General features: G+C 39.5%; 1 protein-coding gene across 1 annotated transcript in view; it reads left to right on the top strand.

The window, feature by feature from the left end:
* IRAG1 (inositol 1,4,5-triphosphate receptor associated 1) overlaps nucleotides 1-26,121 on the top strand; it is a 135,408-nt gene that overhangs the window by 45,407 nt on the left and 63,880 nt on the right. Inside the window, exons 14-16 of the mRNA XM_089521182.1 lie at nucleotides 12,776-12,893; nucleotides 14,138-14,291; nucleotides 25,779-25,863. Of these exons, the coding sequence (XP_089377308.1) occupies nucleotides 12,776-12,893; nucleotides 14,138-14,291; nucleotides 25,779-25,863 (357 nt within the window). The remainder of the gene's footprint in view (nucleotides 1-12,775; nucleotides 12,894-14,137; nucleotides 14,292-25,778; nucleotides 25,864-26,121) is intronic.

Here is a 26,121-nt window from a genome sequence, read left to right as displayed (position 1 = left end):
CATCTGTCGGGTATGCTTTGATTTGGATTTCCTGCATGCCAGGGGGTTGGACTGGATGGCCCTTGTGGTCTCTTCCAACTCTATGACTCTATGATTCTCTGGATTCAACTTGAGTTTGTTTTCCATCATCCATCCCATTACCGACTCGAGGCAGGCATTTAGAGGAGAGATGCCATCCTTGGTCACTGCAGGAGTCAGAGACATAGAGAAATAGATTTGGGTGTCATCAGCGTACTGATGACACTGCGCCTCATGTCTCTGGATGATCTCTCCCAGCGGCTTCATGTAAATGTTTAATAGCATGGGGGATAGGATGGCGCCTTGAGGGATGCCAGATGTCAGCTTTCTCTTAGAGGAGCAACTATCCCCCAGCCTCACCATCTGGAATCTACCCGAGAGATAGGACCGGAACCACTGGAGCGCATTGCCGCTGATACCTAACTCCCTCAGGCGTTCCAGAAGGATACCATGGTCTATGGTATTGAATGCCACTGAGATGTCCAAGAGCACCAGCAGAGTCACACTTCCCCTCTTGATGCCCAGACAGAAATCATTGACCAAAGCAGCCATGGCAGTCTCAACTCCATAGCTCGCCCTGAAGCCGGTTTGAAATGGGTCTAGATAATTGGCTTCATCCAAGACAACCTGGAGTCGGAAGTCAACTGCCCTCTCCATCACCTTGCCCAAGCTTGGTAATAAGGAGACCGGTCTGTAATTGTTTCTAACCAAAGGGTCCAGGGAGGGTTTTTCAAAAGTGGTTTAACCACCGCTTGTTTAAGCTTAGATAGAAATTTCCCCTTCTTGAGGGATGCGTTGATTATAGCCTGAAGCAAAGTTGTTACTGCATCCCCTCCTTGAGTGGTCAACCAAGATGGGTAGGGATCAAGGGGGCATGTTGTCTTCCTTACACAACCAAGGAGCTTGTCCACTTCACCGGTATCTACAAGCTCAAAGTGATCCAGTCCATGGAGTCACTGGACATCTCTCTCATAGGCCTGTTACAGACTGCCAAAATAAAGCTGCTTCGAGTCTCTTTGGAAGTATGCCATTTAAATAATGCATGGGTTCTAAGAGTCCGGCGGTCACGCCAAAGCCCCACTCCATTCCTAAGCACTGGAGTGCAACTTTTGGTGCAGCTTCCGGATTCTTAGGATGCATGCATCATTTAAACAGCATACCTCCAAAGAGACCCGAAGCAGCTTTATTTTGGCAGTCTGTAACAGGCCATAGTTTCTGTTATAATACTGGCCTCAAGATCATCCCTTATCTGAGAGATTTTATCAGCAATGAAGTTGTTGAACAAGTTTTTGTTGGTTCTAAAAGAGGGTTCAGGGAGGGAGCCAACTGAGTTAGCTCTTTAACCACCCTGAATAGCTCTGCTGGGCGGAACTCTGCTGATGCAATACGAGCAGCATAGAATGAGTTCTTTGCTCCATCGATTGCCACTCCATAGGAATCAAGAAAGGTCCTATGGAGTGTCTTGTCAGATAAGCGGTGATGTTTTTCCCAGTAGCATTCTAGTCGTTGCGCGGCTCGCTTCATTTTCCAAAGGTCTTGGGTGTACCATGGTTTCTTGTTAGAAGCGAGCCAGAAAGGACGCTCAGGAGCAATAGTTTTTATAGCCCTGGTAAGATCATTATTCTAGGTATCAACCAGGGCATCAACAGAATCGCCGTCGTTCCCAGCCATAAAAACCTCTAGAACTTCTTGGAAACTTTTGTGTTCCATCAGTCTTGGAGGGCAGACCATTCTAATAGGTCCCCACCCTTGAGGGGGGTATGAGTAGTAACCTTCAGTCCCACCTTGCCCAGAAAATGATCTGTCCATGACAGGGCAGAGGTTAGAATTATCTCTGCCCACGGATGTTCCTGATCCGTACTGAAGACCACATCAAGTGTATTACCCGCACAATGTGTTGGACCCGAGACAGTTGGGACAGGCCCATGGCTGTCATGGAAGTCATGAACTCCTGAGCTGCAGCTGTCAGATCTGATAAGCCGGCCTCAGAGGGGATGTTGAGGTCTCCCAAGACAAGGAGCCTGGGAGACTCCAGCACCAGCTCCGAGACCAGCTGTATCAGCTCAGCTAGGGAGTCTGTTAGGCAACAGGGTGGACGGTAGACCAACAGAATCCCCGGACTGCCCCTGGCCTTCAGGCTCAGGTAAATACATTCAATGTGGTCTGTCTTTTGCATAGGTTTCCTAGTCAGAGTGATGGTGCATTTATGGACCAAAGCAACTCCTCCCCCTCACCCACTTTCCCTAATCTGCTCCTTAACAGTAAACCAAGCTGGGAGAGCTTTCACTCAGGTCACACTACTATCTTTCCCCCAGCAAGGTTTCCGTAAAGCATGCCAGGTTGGCATTTTCCTCCTCTAATAAATCATAAATTATATGCAATTTATTCCTCACTGGCCTGGCATTGCAAAGAAGCAGAGTAGGGGTCTGTGATAAGTTTGGAACGACCCTCGGTTCTTTTGGGCTAACAGGGTGGGTCTTCCCTTGTGTTTCGTACTCACCCTGTTAATGCTATATCTCTCATGGCCCCACACTACTCCAATTTATGTGCTGTCTCCAGAGTCCATCGCCATACATCTTCAACCATTCACTGTATTTGTTTCCCTCCCATTCCCCTCATTATGATTTTCCATTGATAGCATCAAATGTTCCTAATATCAATATACAAGATAGCCTGTAGATGGTACCTGTTTGATCTTATCTCTCTGTTTGGTATATCCGGTCATAGAAGGGCTCAATTGACCCAGTTAATATTGGTTGATTAATTTGCCCCTCGTCAATTGAGCCCTTCTATGACCGGACAGTGGTTTATTTAGATCTCCATGGGGATGGGAGGTACTAATTCAATTTGATGTTAACATCTCTCCCCTCTTTGCTGTAATAAAGAGCTGTCTAAATGAGATAGAGTTGAGACCTCAGCTGTTGTTTGGCGTTGTTCCGCCCAATATTGGTGCTTGGTGCAGGTGTCTTTAGGGCTTACCGGTGGGCCAGCTTTTCCGGGTGCCGCTCCCACTGGCCCCTCCCCCTCAGGTCCCAGCAGTGGCGCTGGATGGAAGAGTGCAGGTGGAGTAGCACAGGCGTTGCTCCCTTGATGTTGGAGCTTGGCAGGGTGTCTTTGGGGCTTACCGGTGGGCTGACTTTTCAGGGTGCCGCTCCCACCGGCCCCTCCCCCTCTGAAGTCCTGGCACTGGTGCTGGATGGAAGAGCACAGGTGGAGTAGTGCAGGCATTGCTCCCTTGATATTGGAGCTTGGTGTGGCGTCTTTGAGGCTTACTGGCAGGCTGGCTTTTCAGGGTGCCGCTCCCAACGGCCCCTTCCCCTGTATTGTTCTCAAATAAAATAATGAGGACTACAGGGCAATGTGCATTTAAAAGTTAATAAAGTGGACCCTTCCTATCAATAGGCTCGTGACCCATGGCTATGCACCATATTATTAAATGGCTGCCAATGAATAATATGAGGTATGACAGTTCACATCTTTTGCCATACATGGTGTGGAGTGGTGGTGGAACCAAACTTCTGCAGATGGGAAGGGTCCATTCTATATGCCATCTGAACTTGGAAACTAAGCAGTGAGGCTAAGTACTTGTTAGTTCTGGTTAGTACTTGTATGGATGGTCATCAGGAAATAACATGTGCTGTAAGCTATATTTCAAAGGAAGGTAATATTATTTCTGAGCACTCCTTGTGTATACCTATGAAAATCATGGGGTCACCATAAGTCAACAGACAACTTGAAGGCACTTACATCTCGTCATCATATTCACAGGTAGATTGTCATGCATCCTTGTAAAACATAGGTAGAACATGGGGCTAAATATTTATGTTAATGTTTTGAATGCTGCCCAAAAGTCAGAATAATAATTTTTGATAAAAGGGAAAGCCTCTCTAAATGTAACATATGATGTACTTTTTTCCATATATTGTTTGCGTCAGTGTTTTCCTGCTAGCAGTGTATTTGACTCGTGCTGTCTTCAAAATCCAAATCCAGTCAATGTTTTAAGTATTTTGTGAGGATTTTCAGCACTGCTTTTTGCTTCTAACTTCCCTAAGTGGCAGGCCATGCCAGGACTGCTTTTTACAAAAGCTTTAACTGTTTTTAGGGAACAACAGAGATATATATGAATTGTAACTCTTGTACAGTATACAAACTGAGAAGATGGCAAACAAACAAGCTCAGAATTAGCTCCAAAGAAATCCTTGCCTGCCTTTGCCAGCCAAAGCAACTACAGCTGATTTGTTCCTGGTAAAATGCAAGCTGCCTGCAACTTTCTGTGCCAGATTGTTCTTGGCTCCCACCTTGACAGGATGGTATAGTTTGTTCCAGGAGGAATCCATTGTTAGGCTTGTATTTGCTATAATGTGCCATTTAAAACAAAAACAAGCAAACAAACCCTGCATGGGACTGTTTTGTGCAAGTGCATGAATTAGTCTAATATTGTGGGAACTAGTTTATAGAAATATACATTATATTATATATACATTGCATTATAGAATAAAACATGTCTCAGTTCATCTTTCAGGGTTTGGGTTGTGTGGCATCCAGTCTTTTGGAAGCAGCTGAACAAACTGCCTTACTCATTAGAATATTTTGACTCTGTGTAACACAGTTGTTCCTCCGTTTCCCCTAGTCAAATATTGGTGACTATGACATATTGTGATGCTTGCTAGTTTGTATTATTTCCCATTTGTTAGTTGTGACCTGTAATCCAAACAGAAGGCTAAATCAGTACTACAGATTTCCGAGGAACTCCTGCTTGATATATGCATGTTCTGGAATTGGATGAGAAAGAGCATTATCTGGAACAGCTAAGCCTTCTTTCTTCTGACAGTACAAACCACCATCACACACGAGTCCTTATCCCCCTCAAACAAACATATGCTTGCTAACAAATGAATTCAGATGAAATTTAATGATACCTTCTGCAAGTAAAAGTTGTAAGGACTGGTTATGTGAAACCTGTCAGCCCATCACCATACCCTCAGGTTTTGCATTACTATTACTATTCACAACCCCCCGCCCATACCCACACATTCCACAGAGGCGCCAATCCATGCATACAGTTTGACACCACTTTAACTGGTATTTCTCAATGCTGTGCAATCCTGGGATTTCCAGGTTGTTGTGGCACCAGAGCTCTCTGACAAAGAAGGCTAAATATATCACAATACAGACTGAGTTTACTATAGTTTATGCTACAAACTTCTTTCTCCCATTGTTTAATCTCAAGGTGCAAGATCCTTTTATATACTGTTACAGACAAAAATGGCTATGTCTTTGAATATTAAAACTATTCTTTAAGTCCCATTGTTGAACTGAGGCCTGAACTGGGGCAATGATAATTCATTCTTTCATCACTAGCTCTACAAGCAGCAAAAACTATGTGCACTTTCCCTTATATAGAAATCTTACCATTATCCTAAATCTCCTAAAATGCCAATACTCACACACACACACATACACACATGAAAAGCATGACCAGTTTCTGTGTTTGTGTGTGCACATATGTGCACATCTTTCTGGCCAGAGTCTCTTTCTAGTGTCTCTCATGGCTGCTCATGGCTGCTCTGAATTTCTCAGGATGAATACCATACCATATTCTGTATCATCCTCCCACCATCACCACCTTCTATCTGCTGCTCTGAATATAAAAGCACATGCCAAAGTGACAACCAAGAAGCTGCTATAAAAAGTCTGTTGCTCTGTTTAAATGCCTACACTTTTTGTTACTATGGCAATTACATTCTTCAACTGATGGGAGACTTGACAATAGCTTATTGCCATCCATTTCTTGGACAGGAAGTTTCCTTAGAGAAATCTTTTGTATTAGGGCAATATGCTCACACTATCTGCCATGTTTTACCACTTGAAGTTTAGGTGCCTCAGGCTGCAAAGATGTAAAGCTCATTGAAATCAATGGGATTTGGGGTTTTTTAACAACATAGACTGTTCTTCTTTTTAAGAATTTACTGTGTACAAACTCCAAATCCAGATATGGGGAAATGCAGGTGATGGAGTTGGACGCAACATATTTTTGTATTCCTTTTCTGGTTGTTGCATACTGTGGACTAAGAGCATGATCTGCACCATGTCTCTCAGAAGTAAATCCCACTGAGTTCAATGGGATAAATTTCCAGGTAAGTGGGTAGAGAATTGCAGTCTTAAACTTGTTCCCATTCACTCAAAAATCCTGTGATAAAAACAGAACAAGCCACAGTTACCTAATTCCCTAATTTAGGTAAGGACCCAGAGGTTCCAAACTGGTGTCTCTGAAGGCAGGGCTGAAACACCTTACTTTTTTCACCACCATGGTAAATTGCTGAGAGAGAATGGGGGGTTATGGGCCTGCATTGGTGGCACCATTACAAATGGCCAGAAAGCAGGCGTGTGGCTACCAACTCAGCTGTGGTGAGTGACACACAGTGGTGACTAGACCACTGTGTTTACTCTGACTTTTCTTACCTTAAGCAAGTTGTTGTTTATGTAAGGACCAAATTGCTCTTAGATTGCTGCTTCCTGCTTTTCAGCTACCCATCCAGTGATTTATAGGACAGCAAAACATGTTTTTACAGTAGAATTCAAAGATATAGCCATGTTAGCCTGTGGAATCAGTATGTAGAGAGATCTGGTAGCACCTTTCAAAGATTGCTCTACATAATGTTTTTACAGTGTCCCAATAAAGACTTATCTTTTTCTCAACAGCATTGAGCCAAGTAAACAGTGATTTTTGCTCCTTGAGATTTCCTTCTTTTTTGTCACTGAATCAGTGCTTTCTTTCCTGCTCTGTATCTACTTGCCTTCAGTATATCAAAATGAACTGTTTTGTATTCTGGGTTTTCTACAAAAGTACTCTTCCATACCATATGCAATGGAGCATTTGGAACCACACTATAAATAGCATGGTTGGATAGATACTAAATAGCGGGGGGAGTGGGCACCTTCTAGATATCTCTGTAGGTTTGGAATATCTTTGGGGGAAAATAAGGGTAGTATGCACCCCAGAGAACCTAAACTACAGAGACCACAGAAAAATTCCACAAACCTATGAGCTATTCAGTCAAATGAAATGAGCCTCCTGGAATGCTGGAGAAAAGTGTCAGAATGCCAAGTTGTAAACAGAACTGATAACCATTAGTGTTTTGAATAAGGTTGTCAGATCTGTCATTGAATATCAGATTAATCACTGCTTTTTTTGCTTAAACAATATGTTGTGCAGCACAAATGGAAACTGTCCAGACTGTATGAGGAATAGTCAGCTGTTTTCTTGACAGAAGAATGTGAGTGGTGAGAATTGCCTGCAGAAGAGTGCAGTACTTCCGGGGCATCTCCTTCCTTTTGTCAATCTTCACTGACTAACTCTAGGCAATGTTCTACTACTATAACTAAATTTACTGAAAAGTAAGCCCAGGCTCTTCTCTTAAAGAAGTTTGTTTGCATTTCCTGGTCCATTTCTTCTGTCTGACACCAGAATTAGCTGGTTAGCAAAACTTCAGTGCTTGATTTACTATATTTGTAGTTGTGTTCCATCAAGTCATTTCCAACTTTTGAAAACCTTAAGATGAACTTACCACAAGGTTTTCTTGCCAATATGCCTTCAGAAGATGTTTGTCTTTGCCTTTCCTTGAGGCTGAGATATTGTGACTTGCCCAAGGTCACCCAGTGAGTTTCTATGGTCAAGCAGGGATTTTAACCCTTGTCACCTAGAGTCCTATGCCAACACTGAAACCACTATGCCACCCTGGTTCTCTCTTACTAAATTTACTAGAGAAAACATCCATGAGGCTTTAACGCAAGACAATTTGCTATTTCCTGTTCCTCAAATAAGAAGCATTAAAGCTACTAGAAAGTATTTTCTTGGAGTTGGTTTATGCTGTACTTATTCTTTTGCAAGCTACTTGACCCTTTCTTGGCCTCCAGTACATCACATGATTTTATGAAGAAGAGGAGGATGGGGCAGAATGTAATCACATTTGTTTGAATCAAATTTATCTCACTTAGTTCACAAATCAAACAGGAAAGAAGGTGGGCATGAACACTATCAGAACCATCAGTATATTTTCTAAGTTTATAGCAACTGTTGTGATCCAGTGGAACCAAGCAATTTGTTGAGCAAACCGTTGAAACTTTGTGAAAATAGACTATTCATCAAAGAACTCTTGGATGAACCAGAACTGGTGCCACTAAAAATAAATAAGCAATGTGGGATACTATTTTAACATTTTCATTGTAATCCCAATGGTATTCTCTGATGTCCAAAACCAAGGGCAGCTGGCCAAGTTACATACTCTTGTATAGCTGGTTCTCTCAAATTATCTTTTGAATGTGGTATGCACTTTGTCCCTATGTAAATTAATGTAATCTTTGGCAACAGCTTCCTTTGCTTTTACATTTTATGTGCTGTATGTTTAGTAGAAGATGCACAATATAAAACCAATACATTACATTACCTGTATGTTTTTTAATTATATGAGATTGGTTTTTTCTGTTGTCAAACAGTAGTCTCAGGATGCATCTGAAATAATGCAGTTTGACACCACTTTAAGTGCTAGAGCACCATCATAAGGAAAGCTGGGATTTGTAGTTTTACAAGGTCTTTAGCCTTCTCTGTCCAAGAGTGCTGGTACCTCTCAAAACAGGATTCTGTAAGATGGAGCCATGGCAGTTAAAGTGGTGTCAAATTGCATTATTTCTACAGTGTAGATGCACCCACAGAAGTGATGGTTGACCATAGAGCTAATTTTAAAAAAAGAGGTCATGTTTTAATTGGTGTCATTAATTTATGTGAGATGAACCACTCTGAACCACTCCCTGGAATTATTCCTCCAGCCTTTGACCCAGGTATTCCTCTGACATTCAGTGGATATTTTGAGATAGCACTGATGTTATCTGTTCAGTCTATTTCTGTCTTCAATGCAAGGAAAAGCATAGGCTGTGTTGGTTTTAAAAATTGAAGGCAAATCTACTTATTTGTATCAACCTATTTGTTTCTTTATTTATTTACTATGATGGATAGAGTTACTTAGACTATGTTGTGAAGGATCTAATATTGAAAGTATGTTTGATCTGAATGTAAAAAGGTATATACTACTAAAGTAACCAAAAACATCTAGAGGGAGAATTAAAGCACAGCCGTGTTTGTGAATCCCAGAGTTTGGCAGGACTTGCTTCCAGGTTCCTTGTGAGGAAAGTGGTTCTTCCCCTTTAATGCATTTTGCCACTGAGTATTATAATTTTACAAATGAAGTAAGAGTGAACCAAATTGTTGAGTGGCATTAACCAGTTCCTATACGATGGATTCAGAATATTGTGAATTAATTAATGAGGGAGTTGTGGTGGTCATCACAACTGTCTTGTTGCACATGTTTTATTGCCAGCAATTATGATGCATATGCTTTTATAGACAAAAGTCATTTTTTCTTGGGCATGGTCTATATTTTCAACTGGTGTGTGTGTGTGTGTGTGTGTGTGTGTGTGTGTGTGTATATATATATATATATATATATATATAGAGAGAGAGAGAGAGAGAGAGAGAGAGAGGTATAGGGGAGATGGACAACAGTGGGACCAAAATCCCTTAAATGTCAGAAATTCAACCTGTGAAAATTCACTGTAAAGGGCAAATGAATCCAAGATAAATACAACTATCATAACATCAGTAATTAGTGATAAAATTATCATAGTGAAGCTGAGAAGGCTTGGCTAAATGGGATAAAAATATCTGCAATTAATTTTTTTGATAAACTCCAGTCAAGCAATTTAATGTGGAAATCTATTAAAATAATATGTTTAAATATATAACAGTTTTTACAAGGTAGGCAAGTGGTAGACAATGAAACTAAATGCAGCATATAATCAATATTAATTGTAAAAGGAGTAAAGCAGATAATTAGCAATATGGCAAACATTTTCTTAAAAAGAAAACTTGTATTAAAAGGAGATTGTGTGGGAGGCATACACATTTCTTGTGGGAGGGCATTAAAATTGGGATTTGTTTGTGTTTGTGTTTTAATACAAGAGCTAAGAAGATGGAAGCTCTAGCAGAAATTTATTACTTAATCTGAAATTCTGAAGATGTTTGTAAAGAAGGAAAGAATCCTTTACTGCTAGAAGAACCCACAACATTTAGGTTTTTAAAAGGCCAATTTAACACTCTGAATCGAACTAAGGAATAAATTGGCAGCCAATGTAGATGTTCTGGAAGAAGTAAGATTGGCTTGAGATCAGCAGTAGGCAAAATGCAAGTATTTTTCATTAGCTAATGTTTTGAAGCTGTTTTCAAAAACAGGCTCTTGTAGAAAGTGTTCCAATAATTTAATGTAGATGTCACTAAAGCATGTATTACAGTGGCTGGGTCCTTTTGTTTTGTTTTGTTGTGAAGGTTTTTGTTTTGTTTTGTTTTTTGTTCAAAGAGTGATGGCTTTGCCTACAGCTGAAGAGGGCACTTCTCCTTTGTTGGCTAATTTTATGATCCTGAGACCCTTCAACTGAAAAAGGCCAGAAGTCTACTTCTGGTTTTGAAAAAAGATATATTTATGTTAAATAATGTGTGTGTGTGCATGCATGTGTGCAAGGGAGGGGTAGGAGAGAGATTTTGAAGGTGAGTCACCACTCCTGAAGGTTTCCAGAAGAGTAAAGTTGCCCTTTTTGCCAGAGAAAGTGCAGTCCAAGGGAGTCTGTTCCTGTCAAAAAGCTACGGCCCCATTCCCTCTCGCCCATTTGCCCTGGATAGAACTGGGCAGATCCAGGTCATCCCACATCAAATCTGCCCGGAAAGAAGTTCGTACTATTCTTTACCTCAACTGGGGCAATTTACCCCTCTGAAGTTCACATTTGCGGTACCGGTTTAAAATGGAGCCTCCTCTGTTGTCAATCAAATTCACTTCCGCTCTCGTCAAAGGTGACGTTTCCTACAGCCATTGGCCAACATAATGGGTGCTTTCCCCCCTACTTTTTTTAAAAAGCTGGCAGCAGTGCGCGCATATTCTTTCATCTTGTCAACTTGCCAAATTTAAAAACTTCCAGGTATGTGTGTATGTTGTGTGTATTTGGGTCACTACAGATTATGGCAACCCTAAAACGACCCCATCCTGGGGTTTTCTTGGCAAGAAAGAGATTTGCCATTGCCTTTCCCCTGAGGCTGAGAGATTGTGACTTCCCCAAAGTCATGGGTTTCCACAGCCTTCCCTCTGAATGCCAGCCTCTAGCTTCCCCTTCACTTCCAGCCCAATGCTAGCTCTGAAGCCCTTGCCTCCCCCCCATGCCATCCTCTTCCCGTCACAACAACAACAACAATAATAATAATAATAATAATTCCTCACCCCAGAATGCCATCTCTGCATCCTCTTACTTTGCTTTCCCTCTGACTGTGACCCCAGAATGCCTTTACATATGTAGCAAAAGCATTCACATATTGTATCAATTTGCCAAATTGAAAGGGAAACATCTGTAACATTCGCATTGTAGTATTCGCATATTACACACACAATTTTTTTTAAAAAAAAGCCTCTTGCAAAGCGAGGTGCCGTGCCGGCAGCAAGCAGAAAGGGAAATGTAGCACAGGCAGACACATTCTATCAATATGTACCAATCTGTAGAACTATTCGCATAGTCTGTCAAAAATAAAAATTCCAAGAGAGAGAGAGAGAGAGAGAGAGAGAAAGCTGCCTGCGAGAGGGGAGGCATGTTCCACCCTCTGCCCTCCCTCTGACCTAATCCCTCCCCTGAACTTGACCCGAACATGACCGGTCCGAAGTTCACATTTGCCGGGACCTGGTTTTTCTCAAAAGATACAGGTAATACTCCACTTTCCAAAGACCCGCGCCAAGGGGGATTTGCTCTTCAACAGGTGTGCAAACCTTGAATTTGAATGTTAAAGAATCGGGGCCAGTATGAACTTTCCACTTTTAATCCGGTTTCTGAACCGGGGTAAAAGGTAGTCTGAATGGCCCCTCCATGTCCCTGAACAGGGGTGGACAAAGGGAGGCCTGCATGGCACATTCAGCCCATTGTGTCTCAGTAAGCAGGCCTGTGCAGTCCTCCCACTATTGGAGGCATTCCCCCCCCCCAAATCATTTTGTCCCAAATGGGTAAAAATAAGTGGTTTAGGTGCTGTAACCCCCAAGCACCTAACACACTTCAAAAACCCAAAATCTGATGAAAATCAGGGGTAAATGAAAGTAGAGGTGACATAATGTCACTTCTGGTCACATCAGGCATCCTGTGGTGGGCCCCCCAGGAAGTGCAGAGGTGACAAATGGCCTCTGCCCCTTCCACAGTTGTTCACTTCTTATATTTCATGGCCTATTTGTCCATTTCTTACCATCCCTCTCTCTTTCTGTCTCTCTCAATCTCCACTGCTCGTTTACACATGTACACACATACAAACAGAGAGAATGTGTGTGCAAGAGTATTTCTTTGTCTATATTTGAGTTTATCTGCATACATCTGACAGAATTTCTTGCTTCTGACAAAATGAGCTCTAATCAACAGAAGCTTACATTGTAATATAAATCTGCATGCCTTTAAGACACCATTAGAACGTTGGGGCATCCATTCTGCAAATGATGGTCATGTAATTTTGTGTGGGGATTCTTCTTTTGATATGGCATAGTAATGGTTTGAAGAACTGTTTAAGCCTAATAGGAACAGGGAGATATAATAGATCTTAGGAGCTAGCTCGCTTAGATGAGCTGGTAGCAGAGCAAAACTTTGTCTCACTTTTAACAGGCCTTTACCTTTTTAAAAAACTATAAAACAGGAGGGTGCTGTTTGCTGCGAATCAACATTTGTGTTGCCACTTTGGTTTCCCTGTACAACTTCCAGTGCAATACACTTCTTTTACAATGAAGATTCCAGGCTTGAGACATCACTCATAGGTATGAGCACTTTCCTCACCCCTGAGCTAACTGATATGTTTAGCATGTTGTTGTTGTTTTGCAGCAGAGTTTTCCCAAGTGGTAAAAGATGTATGTTTGTCATAACATGTAATTTTTATAACATGTAATTTTAACATCTGAGGAAACCCCATTGTGGAGAAAAAAAGGACTAGTCATAGGGTATATGCATCCCCTTTAACTTCTAATTTGATCCTTAGATACTTGATTTTACTGATAACTATGGACTGGAAGAAATTATAATATCCTGCTGAATTTCCCCTCTTTTCAAGAGTAAAATAACAAATTCTAGTAAGACTCAGTCTTTTGTACTTTGCAAACCACATGGATTAAATTTACTTACACAAAAATACAGAGGCTTTGAAATCAAAATATTTCAATAAAAAATAGAAATGGATGAGTAATTTAATACTTGTAACCTCAGGTCACTAGTTCAGAAGAAATAAAAATCACATTAGGGCCAGTTTTGAAAGAATTTAAAGTGGATGTGAATGCTCCATAAATATCATGGAAAGTTACAGAAAGTAATCTCATGAGGCTTACATATAAGACTTTGTGTTGGAAAAGTCTCTATGGCTTCAAAACTATGGCAGTGTATTTTAGAGAAATGTCTTTCCTGTTACATTTTTCCTGATCTATTCTGTGGCTTGAGCTAAATCTTCCTTTCCTGCAAACCTTTCTATCAGGTAAATCCAGGTTGAGTGTTGTTGAAGTCTTGTGCACTTAGTACTCATGTTGTTAGTCCCTGGGCAGATACCATTGTCCTCCCTCCAGTTTTTAGTAGTGATCTTTGCTGCCTATTAGTAGTGAGCTAGTCAGACAGATGGTACTAGATACATTTTGAAAAACAGCATTTTAATAGTGCTAAGAGGTACCCTACCAAAAAAAAATCCAGTTTCTCTCATTCAACCTGCTTCTTTCCATAACCAATTGTGTCTTCAACAGCTTCAGATATCCAAAGCAAAAGCAGTAATTTCAGATACTCCTTTTCAGAATTAGTTATTATTTAAAATAATATTTCTCATATGCAAATAAACTTGGAACTGTTTTCTCAAAATGTTGAGTTGTATCAGATTGGAATTAACTTATACTTTTAAACTAAACTGTAATTATCTTTTTTATGTTAGTGCAACTTTAATCTTTGCAGCAAAAAGCATTTGCAAGTTACATAAGACACAATGTTGCCTCCTAGTTTCTGATCTTCAAATATTGTGTGTTAATCATAGATGCACTGAATTTAGAACAGATTTCAACTCGAAAGAGATGTTGTTGGACGTTTCCTAATCTGTTCTTCCCGGGCCACAGACAGGGATCCAAAGAAAACCTATTAAACAAGAAATGGCATGCCTGTAAACCAGAACATGGGCAGAACAACACAAGGTAAAGTGAACCTATTTTTGTTGTATGAGGATTGTTTTCATAAAATTACTTGTAAAGTTAAAGCCCCCTTTCAATAAACACTTTATTAGGAGATGCTGTTGCTAAAACAATACTCATTTAATACCTCACAAGGAAGATGATTCAGTTTAAAGAGTTATTAAACTTAATAGAAATTTCCATTTGGCAACATTGTAAAAGAAATGGGCAGTTAATGGAGCAAGGCTGAAAGGGGCAATTAATAAATTTGAATTAAACACTGGGGCATCAGAACAAAGAAACTGTTCTAGAAAAGAAAAGGTGTGCTGGGAAGGCAGAGTTAAAAAGGTATCTCCTGTGTATCCTGTCCGTTCTAATGTATCACCTTGATTTTAGAATATTAAATGCAGAGCACAATAGGTTCCTATGGTAACTAACAGCACAGTCAAATGTTGCCTGTCAGACAGAAAATATGTATCTTTCAGTACTGCTACTGCCAAAATAAATTGGCCAGGTCAGAAAAAATTAAGGGGTCTTTCTTCTTGGATAAGAAGAGTGCTTATAGGAGCAATCTCTCTTGACAGGCTATTTTACTCTGTTGGTCCACTGCTTGTTTTACTGGGCTACTTTGCTTTTAGCTTTTGTTTTTAGGGAAATTATTGAATGTATAGACACACAATAAAGATCTATTATGAATAAGTACTGTACCCCAGCAGATATAACTTACAATAAACATATGTTGGGAATAGTACTGTGCCCTAACAGACACAAAAGGTATATGCTGAGTGTGAAATTAAAAACATTTCACCCTGTTGGGTTATAGAGGAAATATGTACACACACACACACACACACACACACACACACACGGTCACTACTGGGCTCAAGTTTACTTCTTGTGATTTTATATAAAATATTAAATATTAAATCTGTACTAGACCTAATACACCTATGTATTAGGTGGTGGTGTTTTTTTTAACTCTAAGCATGTGTGTATTTTTACTAAGGCTACAGTAGAACTATACAGTAGGAATTTAAAAAAAATCTTTGTGTAGTTTTGCTAAGACAATAGTAGAAGTATGTATTGAGTGTTGAAGCTCTAAGTATCTCTGTATAGTTTTGCTAAGGCTACAATAGAGCTAATTATTAGGTGTTTTTAAAAGCTGTATTTATAGTTTTCTGAAACCACACAGGCTGCCCAGCTGGAGTAGGGCTACAGGATCTATCCATACTTTGATCTTGTCCTCTGGAGTATTAGCTACTCCTCCTAATTTGGTGTCATCTGGAAATCTGATAAGCGTGCTCTCTAATCCTTTCCCTCAATAAAGGAATAGAGGGCATGCTTATAAAATTTGCAGATGACACCAGATTAGGAGGAATAGCTAATATCCCAGAGGACAGGATCAAAATTCAAAATGACCTTAATGGATTAGAAAACTGGGCCAAAACTAACACTGTTAGGGTATTGGTAAATTTCAACAACAGCCCTGGTGGCGCAGTGGTTAAATGCTTGTACTGCAGCCACTCACTCACAAACCACAAGGTTGTGAGTTCAATACCAGCCAGGGGCTCTGGGTCAAATCAGCCTGGCATCCTTCTCTAGGTTGCTACAATGAGTACCCAGCTTGTTGGGGGCAATTAGCTTACACTTTGTAAACTGTTTAGTACATTGGTAAGTGAACTGGTATAGAACTGTACTTGCTATTGCTCCTTGCCAGATCATTCGCAACAAAGCATGAGAAACAGGACACCAGCCAATCCTTCCCCAGATATGTGTTATCAGCTTAGTAAAATCTAAAATAACAAAAATGGTTTTATTTACATATCTTGTGTATAACATACACAGGCACAGCTTTATGGTATAGATAAAATAATTGTAAGTTCTCCATGTTACTTGTAAAAAGACAATTAAGTAGAAAAATGGTTTGTAGGTTGGTCAACAGAAACATGTTAGAATGGGGACAAAATGGAATCCTGAAGACAAAAATGGAAAGTAGAGGCAAAATGGAGTCTGCATGACTTAGCAAGTTGTTCTTGCAGGAAGTGAGAGGGGGTGTGTTCTAAACACAGGAAGTTACTACTAACATGTAAAGTCCTAGAGAGTCTCAGCATGTGATAGTTGCTACAGTGGTACCTCGGGATACGAATTACCCAGCTTACGAAATTTTCAGGATACGAAAAAAATTAATTTAAAAAAACTGTTTCGGGTTAAGAAAGTTTTTTCGGGTTACGAAAAAACTTTTGGTGCTTTTTGGCGCTATTTTACACCAAATCGCGGCTTTTCCCCATTAGCGCCTATGGGGATTCGGCTTGCGAAAGCCTTTCGGGTTACGAAATTGACAGCGGAACGAATTAATTTCGTAACCCGAGGCACCACTGTATATCCCACAAACACAATGAATTTCAACAGAGAGAAATGTAAGATACTGCACTTAGGCAGAAAAAATGAAATGTGCAGATATAGGATGGGGGGACATCTGGCTTGACAACACTACCTATGAAAAGGATCTAGCAGTCCTAATAGACCACAAATTGAACATGAATCAACAGTGTGGTGTGGCAGGTAAATAAGCAAATGCAATTCTAGGCTGCATCAGGGAAGCAATAGTACCGTTGTGTTCCGCTTTGGTCAGGCCTTACCTGGAATTCTGTGTCCAACTCTGGGCACCACAATCCATAAATGATGTTGAGAAGCTGGAGTGTGTCCAGAGGGTGACCAAAATGGTGAAAGGTCTGGAAACCATGCCCTGTGAGGAGCGACTTAGGGAGCTGGGGATGTTTAGCCTGGAGAAGAGAAGGTTAAGAGGTGACATGATAGCCCTTTTTAAATATTTGGAGGGATGTCATATTGAGGATGGAAGCTTGTTTTCTGCTGCACCAGAGAACAGGACACAGAACAGTGGATTCAGAAAAAGAGATTCCACCTCAACATTAGGAGGAAATTCCTGACATTAAGAGCTGTTCAACAGTGGAACACAGTCCCTCGGAGAGTGTGGGAGCCTCCTTCTTTAGAGGTTTTTAAACAGAGATTGGATTGCCATCTGTTGGGGTGTTTTGGTTGTGTTTTCTATATGACAGGGCATTGGACTAGACTGCCCGTGGGGTCTCTTCCAGCTCTGTGATTCTGAGATCCAAAATACACTGCAGAAATAATCCAGTTTGAGATTGCATCAACTGCCCTGGCTAGTGCTAGGGAATCTTGAGAATTGTTGTTTATTGTGGCACCAGAGCTCTCTGACAGAGAAGACTAAGGCGCGTTATAGACGGGCCTTTAATACGCCCCCATCACATGCTAGGGGTTGGCTGAGGACCTAGCGTCCATACCGGCCTCACCCCTAGCACATGACAGGGGCGTAAAGATGGCGGTGCCCTATACACACGGGCGCTGCCATCTTTACGTGCTGGATGCATTGTGTCCGCACGTGTCGCCCCGGAAATGATGCCGCAAATGCGCCCCTTGCGCTTTGCGGCGCCTCTTCCAGGGCCTGAGAAGGAGCGCGATTTCCACGCTCCTTCTCGGCAGCGTCCGGGAGCTGCACTGTTTAAAGGCTGCGGCTCCTGGATGGTGCAAGCGGCGGCGGCAGCAGACCGCCACAATCCGGCGGTCTGTAATGTGCCTATATGTCTCACAAAACTACAGTTCCCAGAATTCCCTAACTTTGAGCCAGTACAGTTAAAGTGATCTCAACCTCGGTTATTTCTGCAGTGTGCTTTGCACCTATGATTCTATGATATCTTCTAGAACACTTTGTTTTTTCTAATTTTCCCTTTTGAATAAATGTCTTGGTTTTATAAAAATATAAATGCAAAGCAAAGAGGAAGAAGAAAAAGAAAAGAAGATTGTAAGAACAGAAGAAATACATAGCATACAATAATGGAGTTGGGCATATATATTGATATAAACTGACTATATACCAAAAATGTTATTCAGAGTTGAGGTCATCATATATTAGTGAGGCCTAGCCTAAGTGATAAGTCTTCTAACTGCTGAATGATGTATGATGAATATTTTTATTTCCAAGCTAGGTATTTGAATCTCTTATTATAGTAAGATCAGCGAGGACCCAGCCATAGTGACCATAAATTGAATTCCAAGTGACACAAAAACAGTTTAAAGTGCATATACATCCACAAATATCAATATTTTTTTGAATGCAAAATTAATATCCTTTAATACTTTGAGCTAGAAAGGGGTGATCATTGAGCACAGCCACAATATATACCACAAGGTAGCATTTATCTTTATTACATTGCCATTAACCAAAGTGGTTAATTTCTTTCTAAAAAGACATGGTGATATCCTGTATGCTCAAAGCATGAAATTCTGCTGGACCAAACTTAGGTCCAAACCTGAAGTTATTTTCAGTATTGAGCCTAGGGAAATTTTCATTTTCAAAATGAGTTGACATTCACAAAATAATATTACTCTTCACTCACTTAGTTCTAATTTAATTGACATCATATTTAATACTTCCAAAAAACTTGTATATGCTGCATTTGTCTTCCTTTGATCTACGTATATTCATTTTTCCAATTTCTAACATATAAGAATACACAATAAAATAAGTCTGCTAATCAGCATGATGCATGGACTACGATCCAGTGGTGTTGACCTGTACTGCATTATGTCCCTAGTTCTGAGCAACTTAATTACATTTTTAGAAACCTCAGTTCTGTAAAAGCTAGGCTTTTAAAAAAAACTTGAATGTATTTAATGTGATTTGTCATATTATCTGAAAATGGTAAAGATTCTATAGGTATTGCCATGTATGGCAAAAAATATTACATCTCATTGGCCTGCCAACCATTTTTCTCTTGGTGTAGGAAATCTGGAAGAAAAGAAAGACTCTTAACTATCATGTCATATTTGTCCTGCTGAGTTTTAAGAATAAGAAGCAGTTAACTTCCTGTCTGACTCTATCAGCAGAAAGGGTAGGGAATAAATTGAGCCAAATGTCTTTCCCTATACATATGTGGCTAGCTGCTTGCTATTCATTCTTGTTGGAAACCATAAAACCATTTGAGACATCACATTTTCTAAAGGCAGCACAAGGTTACAGAACAGGGAACACTATGTTTCTAAAGTATTCCCACCAAGAGAGGAGAAAAAAGGCAATGTGGAATCTGTTAGAAGCACAAAATCAAGGCCCATAATAGAGTCCTAAGTAGATTGCAGGGAGATGCTCAGATGAAGTCATCATCAAGATATACACCAATGACAATGCTGCTACTGTGATGAGTGAAGCAAAAGATGCAATTAGGTCAGGGCATCTTCATTTACAGTGAGGATGAAATTGGAGAGGATCCATGACTCTTCAGCCTTCTGCTTCTCTGTCTGTCATGTTTAATGGGTCTCTAGATAATTATATATTTTGTTTTGTTTTGTGAATAACCAACAAGTGGCTTGACTTCCTGCTCTCTCCTCCCTCCCTAGCAGTGCCTGTAACTGGCTAAGAGGCATGGAAAAGGTCAACTCTAGTTTTGAGAGGCCTCCAGTTAGCTGTTCCCACTGTGCCTGAGTCTAACTTCATCATTGTCATTTATATGTACAGAGTTTTGATGAATGTTTGTCCTGGTGTTGTTGAGCGGTGTTCATTTGTCAACTCTAAATGATGTGGTTGAGGTGTCATTCCTAAATATGATGATTATGTAGGAGACTGTTAAATTGAAGATATGGTGACATTATATGTAGATGCAATTCACAAAAAAGGAAAGCAGAGGCACCACAGATAAGGTAGACAGAGTGAAGAGGAGCAAACTAAATTTGTTTATTGTTCTGTGAAACCATATGTTTCTAGAACTTGTCAGAACAAAATGGACATTGTAATAGCATAGTTCTGAAACCCAGAACCATGGTATGTATCTGAATTTATGTTTGACACAGTTGGCAAAAATGTCTCCTCTCTATCTTCCACTGAATGGAGGAAGAAAGAAGGAGATCTAAAGCAGACTTTCTTTAAAAAAAAACATTCAAGTTCTTGGTTTTATCTGATCTCACTGATTTAAACTCATGAACCAAAATGCATTCTTTAAATGGTTTGTAGTAGAACTATATTATTTTTTAATAATACCAAAACTAATGTACTCTTTATGAGTTGTTTCTGCTTCAGATGTTGTTGTTTTTAACGAGGAAGGATTGGAAGCAGCAGAAAATAGCAAAGACTTGGAACAACTATTGAAGACAGTCAAGGAAGAAAGTGCAAAGGCAGGTTTACTGTTCAACATTAAGAAAACAAATATAATGACCACAGATAATTTACATAATTTTAAAGCAGACAGTGAAGGCATTGATATAGACAAAGATTTCCTATGTCTTGGCTCAGTCATCAATCAAAATTTAGACTGCAAAATATCAAAAGAAGATTAGGATTTGGAAGTGCCACCTATAAAGAAACTTTGTTGTTGTTGTGTGCTTTCAAGACATTTTTGACTTACGGTGACCCTATCATGGGGCAGACTCCTAGTCTGGCTCAAACCACTGTACCACACTGACTCTCATGAAGGAACTAGATGAGATAAATGATTGCATACCAAAATCAGGATTTTCCATGCCATTGTAGTTACCATTTCTGTGCATTGTTGTGAAAGCTGGATAGTGAAGGGGAAAAAATCCTGATAAGAACAGAATCATTTCATTTGAAGTGTGATGCTGGAAGAGAGTGTTGTGGCTACTATGGACTGCCAAAAAGACAAATAAATGGGACCGAGGGAACAAATCAAGCTTGAACTGTCCCTGGAAGCCACAATTACTAAACTGAGACTAAGTTGGGGTATGAAGTATGGCATACTTTGGACATAGCATGAGAAGACATGACTCACTAGAAAAGACAATAATGATTGGCAAGGTAGAAGGCAGCAGGAAAAGAGGAAGACCACCCTACTGGTAGATAGACTCAATCCAGGAAGCCACAGCCCTGAGTTTGCAAGACTTAAGCAGGGCTATTGATGACTGAGTGACATAGATGTCTCTCATTCATAGGTGACCATAAGTCAAAGTCAGCTTGATGACCATTAACAACAATGGTTTTCTGAATTTTCAGTTGACCCAATGTAGGTATTGTACTGATCCTTAATATTTAGAACCCACTCTAGATTTTTAGACAGATAATTATTCTTTTTTGCTGTTAAATTCGATCATACATGTTCACAGTTACAATATATATTGTCAGATTTTTTGATGCCATGGAAGAGAAACCAAAATGCTATCTGTTCTTTTAGGACAATGAAGCTATATATTTTTTATTTTAAAAAGTCTAATATTGGGTTGTATCCAATTAATTATCCCAGTAATGGAAAATCATTGAAGGGATATGGAGGGCTGCAAGGACAGGAGAAGAGCAGAAGGAAAAAATGTCTCTTTGGACAAGTGGAAGTTCATTTTGTACAACATTCAATTTCACCCATTTTTTTTCAGTTTCTTTGGAAAATATTTAATTTTTGTGGGGCATTGTAAAAAATTAGTTCACACTAGAAGATGGTTTTATTTTATTGCTGTTCTTGTGCATGCTGATACAGAAATGACTTGATGGCAGGTGTTCTCCTTTCTGCCTCCTTACACAAATTTGCTGTCACATGCTTTTAAGTGAAAGGGGTAGAGAACTGAATTGTTGGAGTAAAAATCCCAAAATGCTATTCGACATAATTATATTAGAATTAATAGGTTAATTACAGGCCTCTGTATTTTGAAAACTGTTTAGATCACTTACCATGAAAACAGTAGATGAATGTAAGTAAATTAGTAGTCATGAGGCAAGGATAATAGTAGTAATGGATTCAAAGCTGCCTGCACATATTATGTCTTGCAAATGAGTGTTTATTGAACCTAAAAGATGAGACTACAGTTAGGAGCAACAGGGAGTAGTAAAGGAAAGGAACTAAGGAGATATAATTGAAGAGATTTTTTAAAAAAAAAGAGCTTGGGAATAACTAGTTGCTTGCAATTAATTATTTTGCTCCCAGTAATGATGGTGTAACTAGGTTTATTACCATTTAAGAAATAATGTCACTCCTTTTGCCTTGTATTACATTTGGATGGAGGGAGAGAAAATAACAGAAAAAGAGTAGCAGATCAAATGGAGGAATAAGAGGTTTCAGACAGGAAGCTGGATATTTCTCCTGCTAACTAAACCAGTGCTCCTCAAAGTGATGGCCTGAGGACCTTTGCTCTCCCCTTGACCCATTAGTTGTTAATTCCTGTCAGCCAGGTTTCCAGGAAAGAAATAATTGTAGCCAATGTGCATAAATATGTACATGTGCATATTTCCCTGGCACAGTGGAGAAAAAAATGCTGGCCTCTCTCACATCAGATCACTTGAGATGCATTTTACTAAAGTATATATGAACACTGTAGGCTTAATTTTTGCCTCAGAAATTATGTACAAATTTCTCTTTGACAGTGGTAATATTACTGCAAATTTTCCTTTCTTTACTCTTGTCTTCTCATATGGCCTTCCTCTCTGGGATTTTTGTAAAGACCAGATTATCTGTGGGAAGAGGTAAATGTTTGTGCTGAACTAATTAGGTTCTTCCTGGTGCACATTCTTGTAGACAATAGTTAGCTTGAGTTGTCAGAAAGTATTATTCTTGAAAGTTGCTGGAGAATTTATGGGAAACCAGCAGCACTCATATAATGGCTTATCAGTATCAGGAAGAAACTTTGGTTTGTGAGGAGTACAACTTGAAGACACACCACCACCACCACAACAACAATAGTAACAACTTACATTATTCAACTTTGAACTACTATTGATTGGGTTCAGTGTGTTATCATCTTCATTATTCATATAGTCTTCATTCAGAGACTACTTTTTGTGTGCATTTTTGTGTATATTCTCTATCTTCTTTCTCACCCCCTAAAAAGCAGTCATCAGATATTTGAAATAATTATGTAATGATAGTTCTGTATAGGACTTAAAAGGATAAAAATTATTTGGCAACAGCTTATCCAAAACTGGTGTGTGTGTGTGTGTGTGTGAGGGGGGACACCAATATCATTAGCAGTTTAATCTCTTTGGTATGTTTCATATTGCAGAAATGAACAACAAGAAAAACTTTGATGTGAGTGAATCATTCATGGAATGTGTAGTCATAGTTTAGTAACTGTTTCATGCCCAGAGATAACAGGATTTAAATTCTGTAGGATTTCATGCTGTTTTCACATTTTAAAAATTGAGCTGATTCATCATACAGACATGCAGAGACCAGTCTGTTAGGCTAAATAAACAAATAGTATACAGTACTAAAGAAGGTACAGGGGGGAGGAACATCTGCCCCGCCATCAGCCTTAGACAGTCAGGAATCATTGGAACAACATCCATATTTTTCCCATTCCTGCAATGGACTATGAATACCAAATACCACAAAGATTGCCTTTTTGTACATATCACCATGAAAATAAAGCACTGAGAAATTGTTCAAAATACAGAGAAAGCTCCTCGAATGGTACCCAGGTTAACTGAAGGTTTTTAATGGCATTTCTGACTAAACCTACATAGAATTGTGGTAGAATTCAGAAACAGAGCCATATTAGTCTGGAATATCAGTATGCAAAGAGACCTTGTAACACCTTTGAGACTAACTGTGTGAAGGAGGTTGTAGCATTAATTTTCATACTTTAACTGCCATGGCTCAATGCTATGGAATTCTGGAATTTGTAGTTTGTTGTGGCACCAGAGCTCTCTGACAGGGACGGCTAAATGTGTCACAAAATGACAATTCCCAGAATTCCATGGCGCTGAGCTATGGAAGTTAAAGTGGTGTCAAACGCAATGCAGGTGCAGCCTGTGTCTGCTTCATCAGATGCAAAAATTGTAATGTTAGCTTTTGTCCTTTGTCAGTGTTTTGTTATATTTACACTTCAGCAGAATATGGAAAGCTAGGCAATCTTGTTATCGCATGACACCATCTCTGTCTTGTCCCTGCCTTGTCATCCAAGTTTTATTGGAGCACATCTTGTTGCTGAGGAGGAAAACCTGTCAACAAGGTCCCAAACACGCTGCTGTAGCATTAGTCCTCAGGTGTAATCAGTTTTTCACACGGCAGTTCCAGTATGGCCCAGTCACATGGTGTCAGTGTCTCCTCCTTTCCCCCTCGCTATTTCCAAGCAGGCTGTTTTCTTTTCTTTTCTTTTAAAACCATGTTGTTATTTCTTTCTTTTTAAAATTGTATTAGCATACTTGCAGAATTGCATTAAAATAAATAAATAAATAAAAGAAACCCTGAAAGGCATGCTGGGTAGGGCATATAGCAGGAAGGTGGTGTTAGGGAGGAGTGCGGAAGAGAGTGCAAGGGCCCAGGTGCACTATTGTGAAAACATATGACAGGATCCTTCCAAAGTGATATGTTTCTGGTTCCCTTACTAGTGCAATCGTAGTGAAAACAGGCAAGAACAGAGCTCATGTGATAAACTCCTTGATCATCGAATGCAACTTCTAAATCAATATTCAATATCGCTTTTTGAAAATTGATACAGCATACAAGAGGCAGCTATTTCCATTTTGCTTCTTAGGGGCACTTTTGGAGGTAATGATTATGAATGAGTGGGAATTAGAATGATTGTATATTTTACTACATCCCAAACCAATGGACCGATATTGCTCTAGGATAGATCAATTCTATGTCTTTGTATCTGTGGACAAATACTGTTCCAAGGAAGGAATCCTCTTCCCACATATTCCAATGTTACATTGAGACTGTTGCACAACTTGCAATTAATAAAATAATTTGACTATCAGGGAATATGTCAGTAAGGCCAACATTTTGAAATACCCATGATTCTTGTCTCATAAAAATGTCAAAAAGATGATTGTGCTCAGTTGTAGAAATCTTTTGGCTTCTATGATATTTTTTAAGCAGTAATCCTTATTGTATGAAAAATGATATGTATTTCAGTTTTAATTATCATTTCTCAAAAATATGTTAATTACACTGTTTTAAAATCTCATAGCTGTATTCATTAACTGCACCATTGTCCATAATCCATGCAGAAAAAACATTCTGATTATGCTAAAGTACACTTGTCATTCACTTTCTCTAAATGTTTATCAGTATATATATATATATATATATATATAAATTAAAGGACTATGCAACATGCAAGATACATTTGGTACAAAGTTTGAATTAAGGAGAAGCAGGAGGTTTAATCAAAGCTACTAGTTCTACCCTCTGATTCCTTTCTTTCAATTCTGGGCCAACTTTCCTACTACAAGTATCCTACTACAATTTTCTTAAAATATTAGCTAATGTCAGTGTGAAAAGTAAGGTGGACAGGACTCTCCTGCCCTAATCTTAAGAACAGGTCTTGTAATATGTACATAGATAACCAGTCCTTGAATAAAGATTGGAAAAGCTATTATTAAAACTGTTTGTACATCCCTAGAAGTGGAGCATTTCAGGGCTGCCTATGAGACTATATATCATACTACAGGAAAATGCCAAGATATTTTAGAATATTATTTTTAAGCTACTTGTATTTATGTTTCCCTTTTTTATGCTTGCTCTGGTTAAACAGAACACTTGAGGTCAGCAGCCAGGCTAGTACTGAAGATGGAGTGAAGTACCTTCATTTGCCAAGGTATTCAGCTGTGACTCAGAGGGTAAGATTACTGATTATTTGTATTCAACTTTTCTTGCTGTGGTCAAAAGTGCTACAAGAAGGGAACAGTTTTGAAAGCCAAGCATTTCTGAATACTTTTTCCTTTTATGGAATAGAATTCCTGGAACATCACTTCCTGGATATTGTATTCTCTAAACTCCTCAGTGATACAAGAAATTTCCTTGCATCCAGCAATGAGATTTGAGCCTTGAGGCTCTCTATTTTAAGCAGAGATTCTAGAACACACAGGAACTAAATA

The sequence above is a fragment of the Sceloporus occidentalis genome, unplaced genomic scaffold, assembly GCF_023333645.1.
Source record: "Sceloporus occidentalis isolate IW3139 unplaced genomic scaffold, rSceOcc1.0.p SCAF_4, whole genome shotgun sequence".
NCBI classification, from domain to species: Eukaryota; Metazoa; Chordata; class Lepidosauria; order Squamata; family Phrynosomatidae; genus Sceloporus; species Sceloporus occidentalis.
Note: the sequence above shows the minus strand (reverse complement) of the source record. Positions and strands in the feature narration are given on the sequence as shown.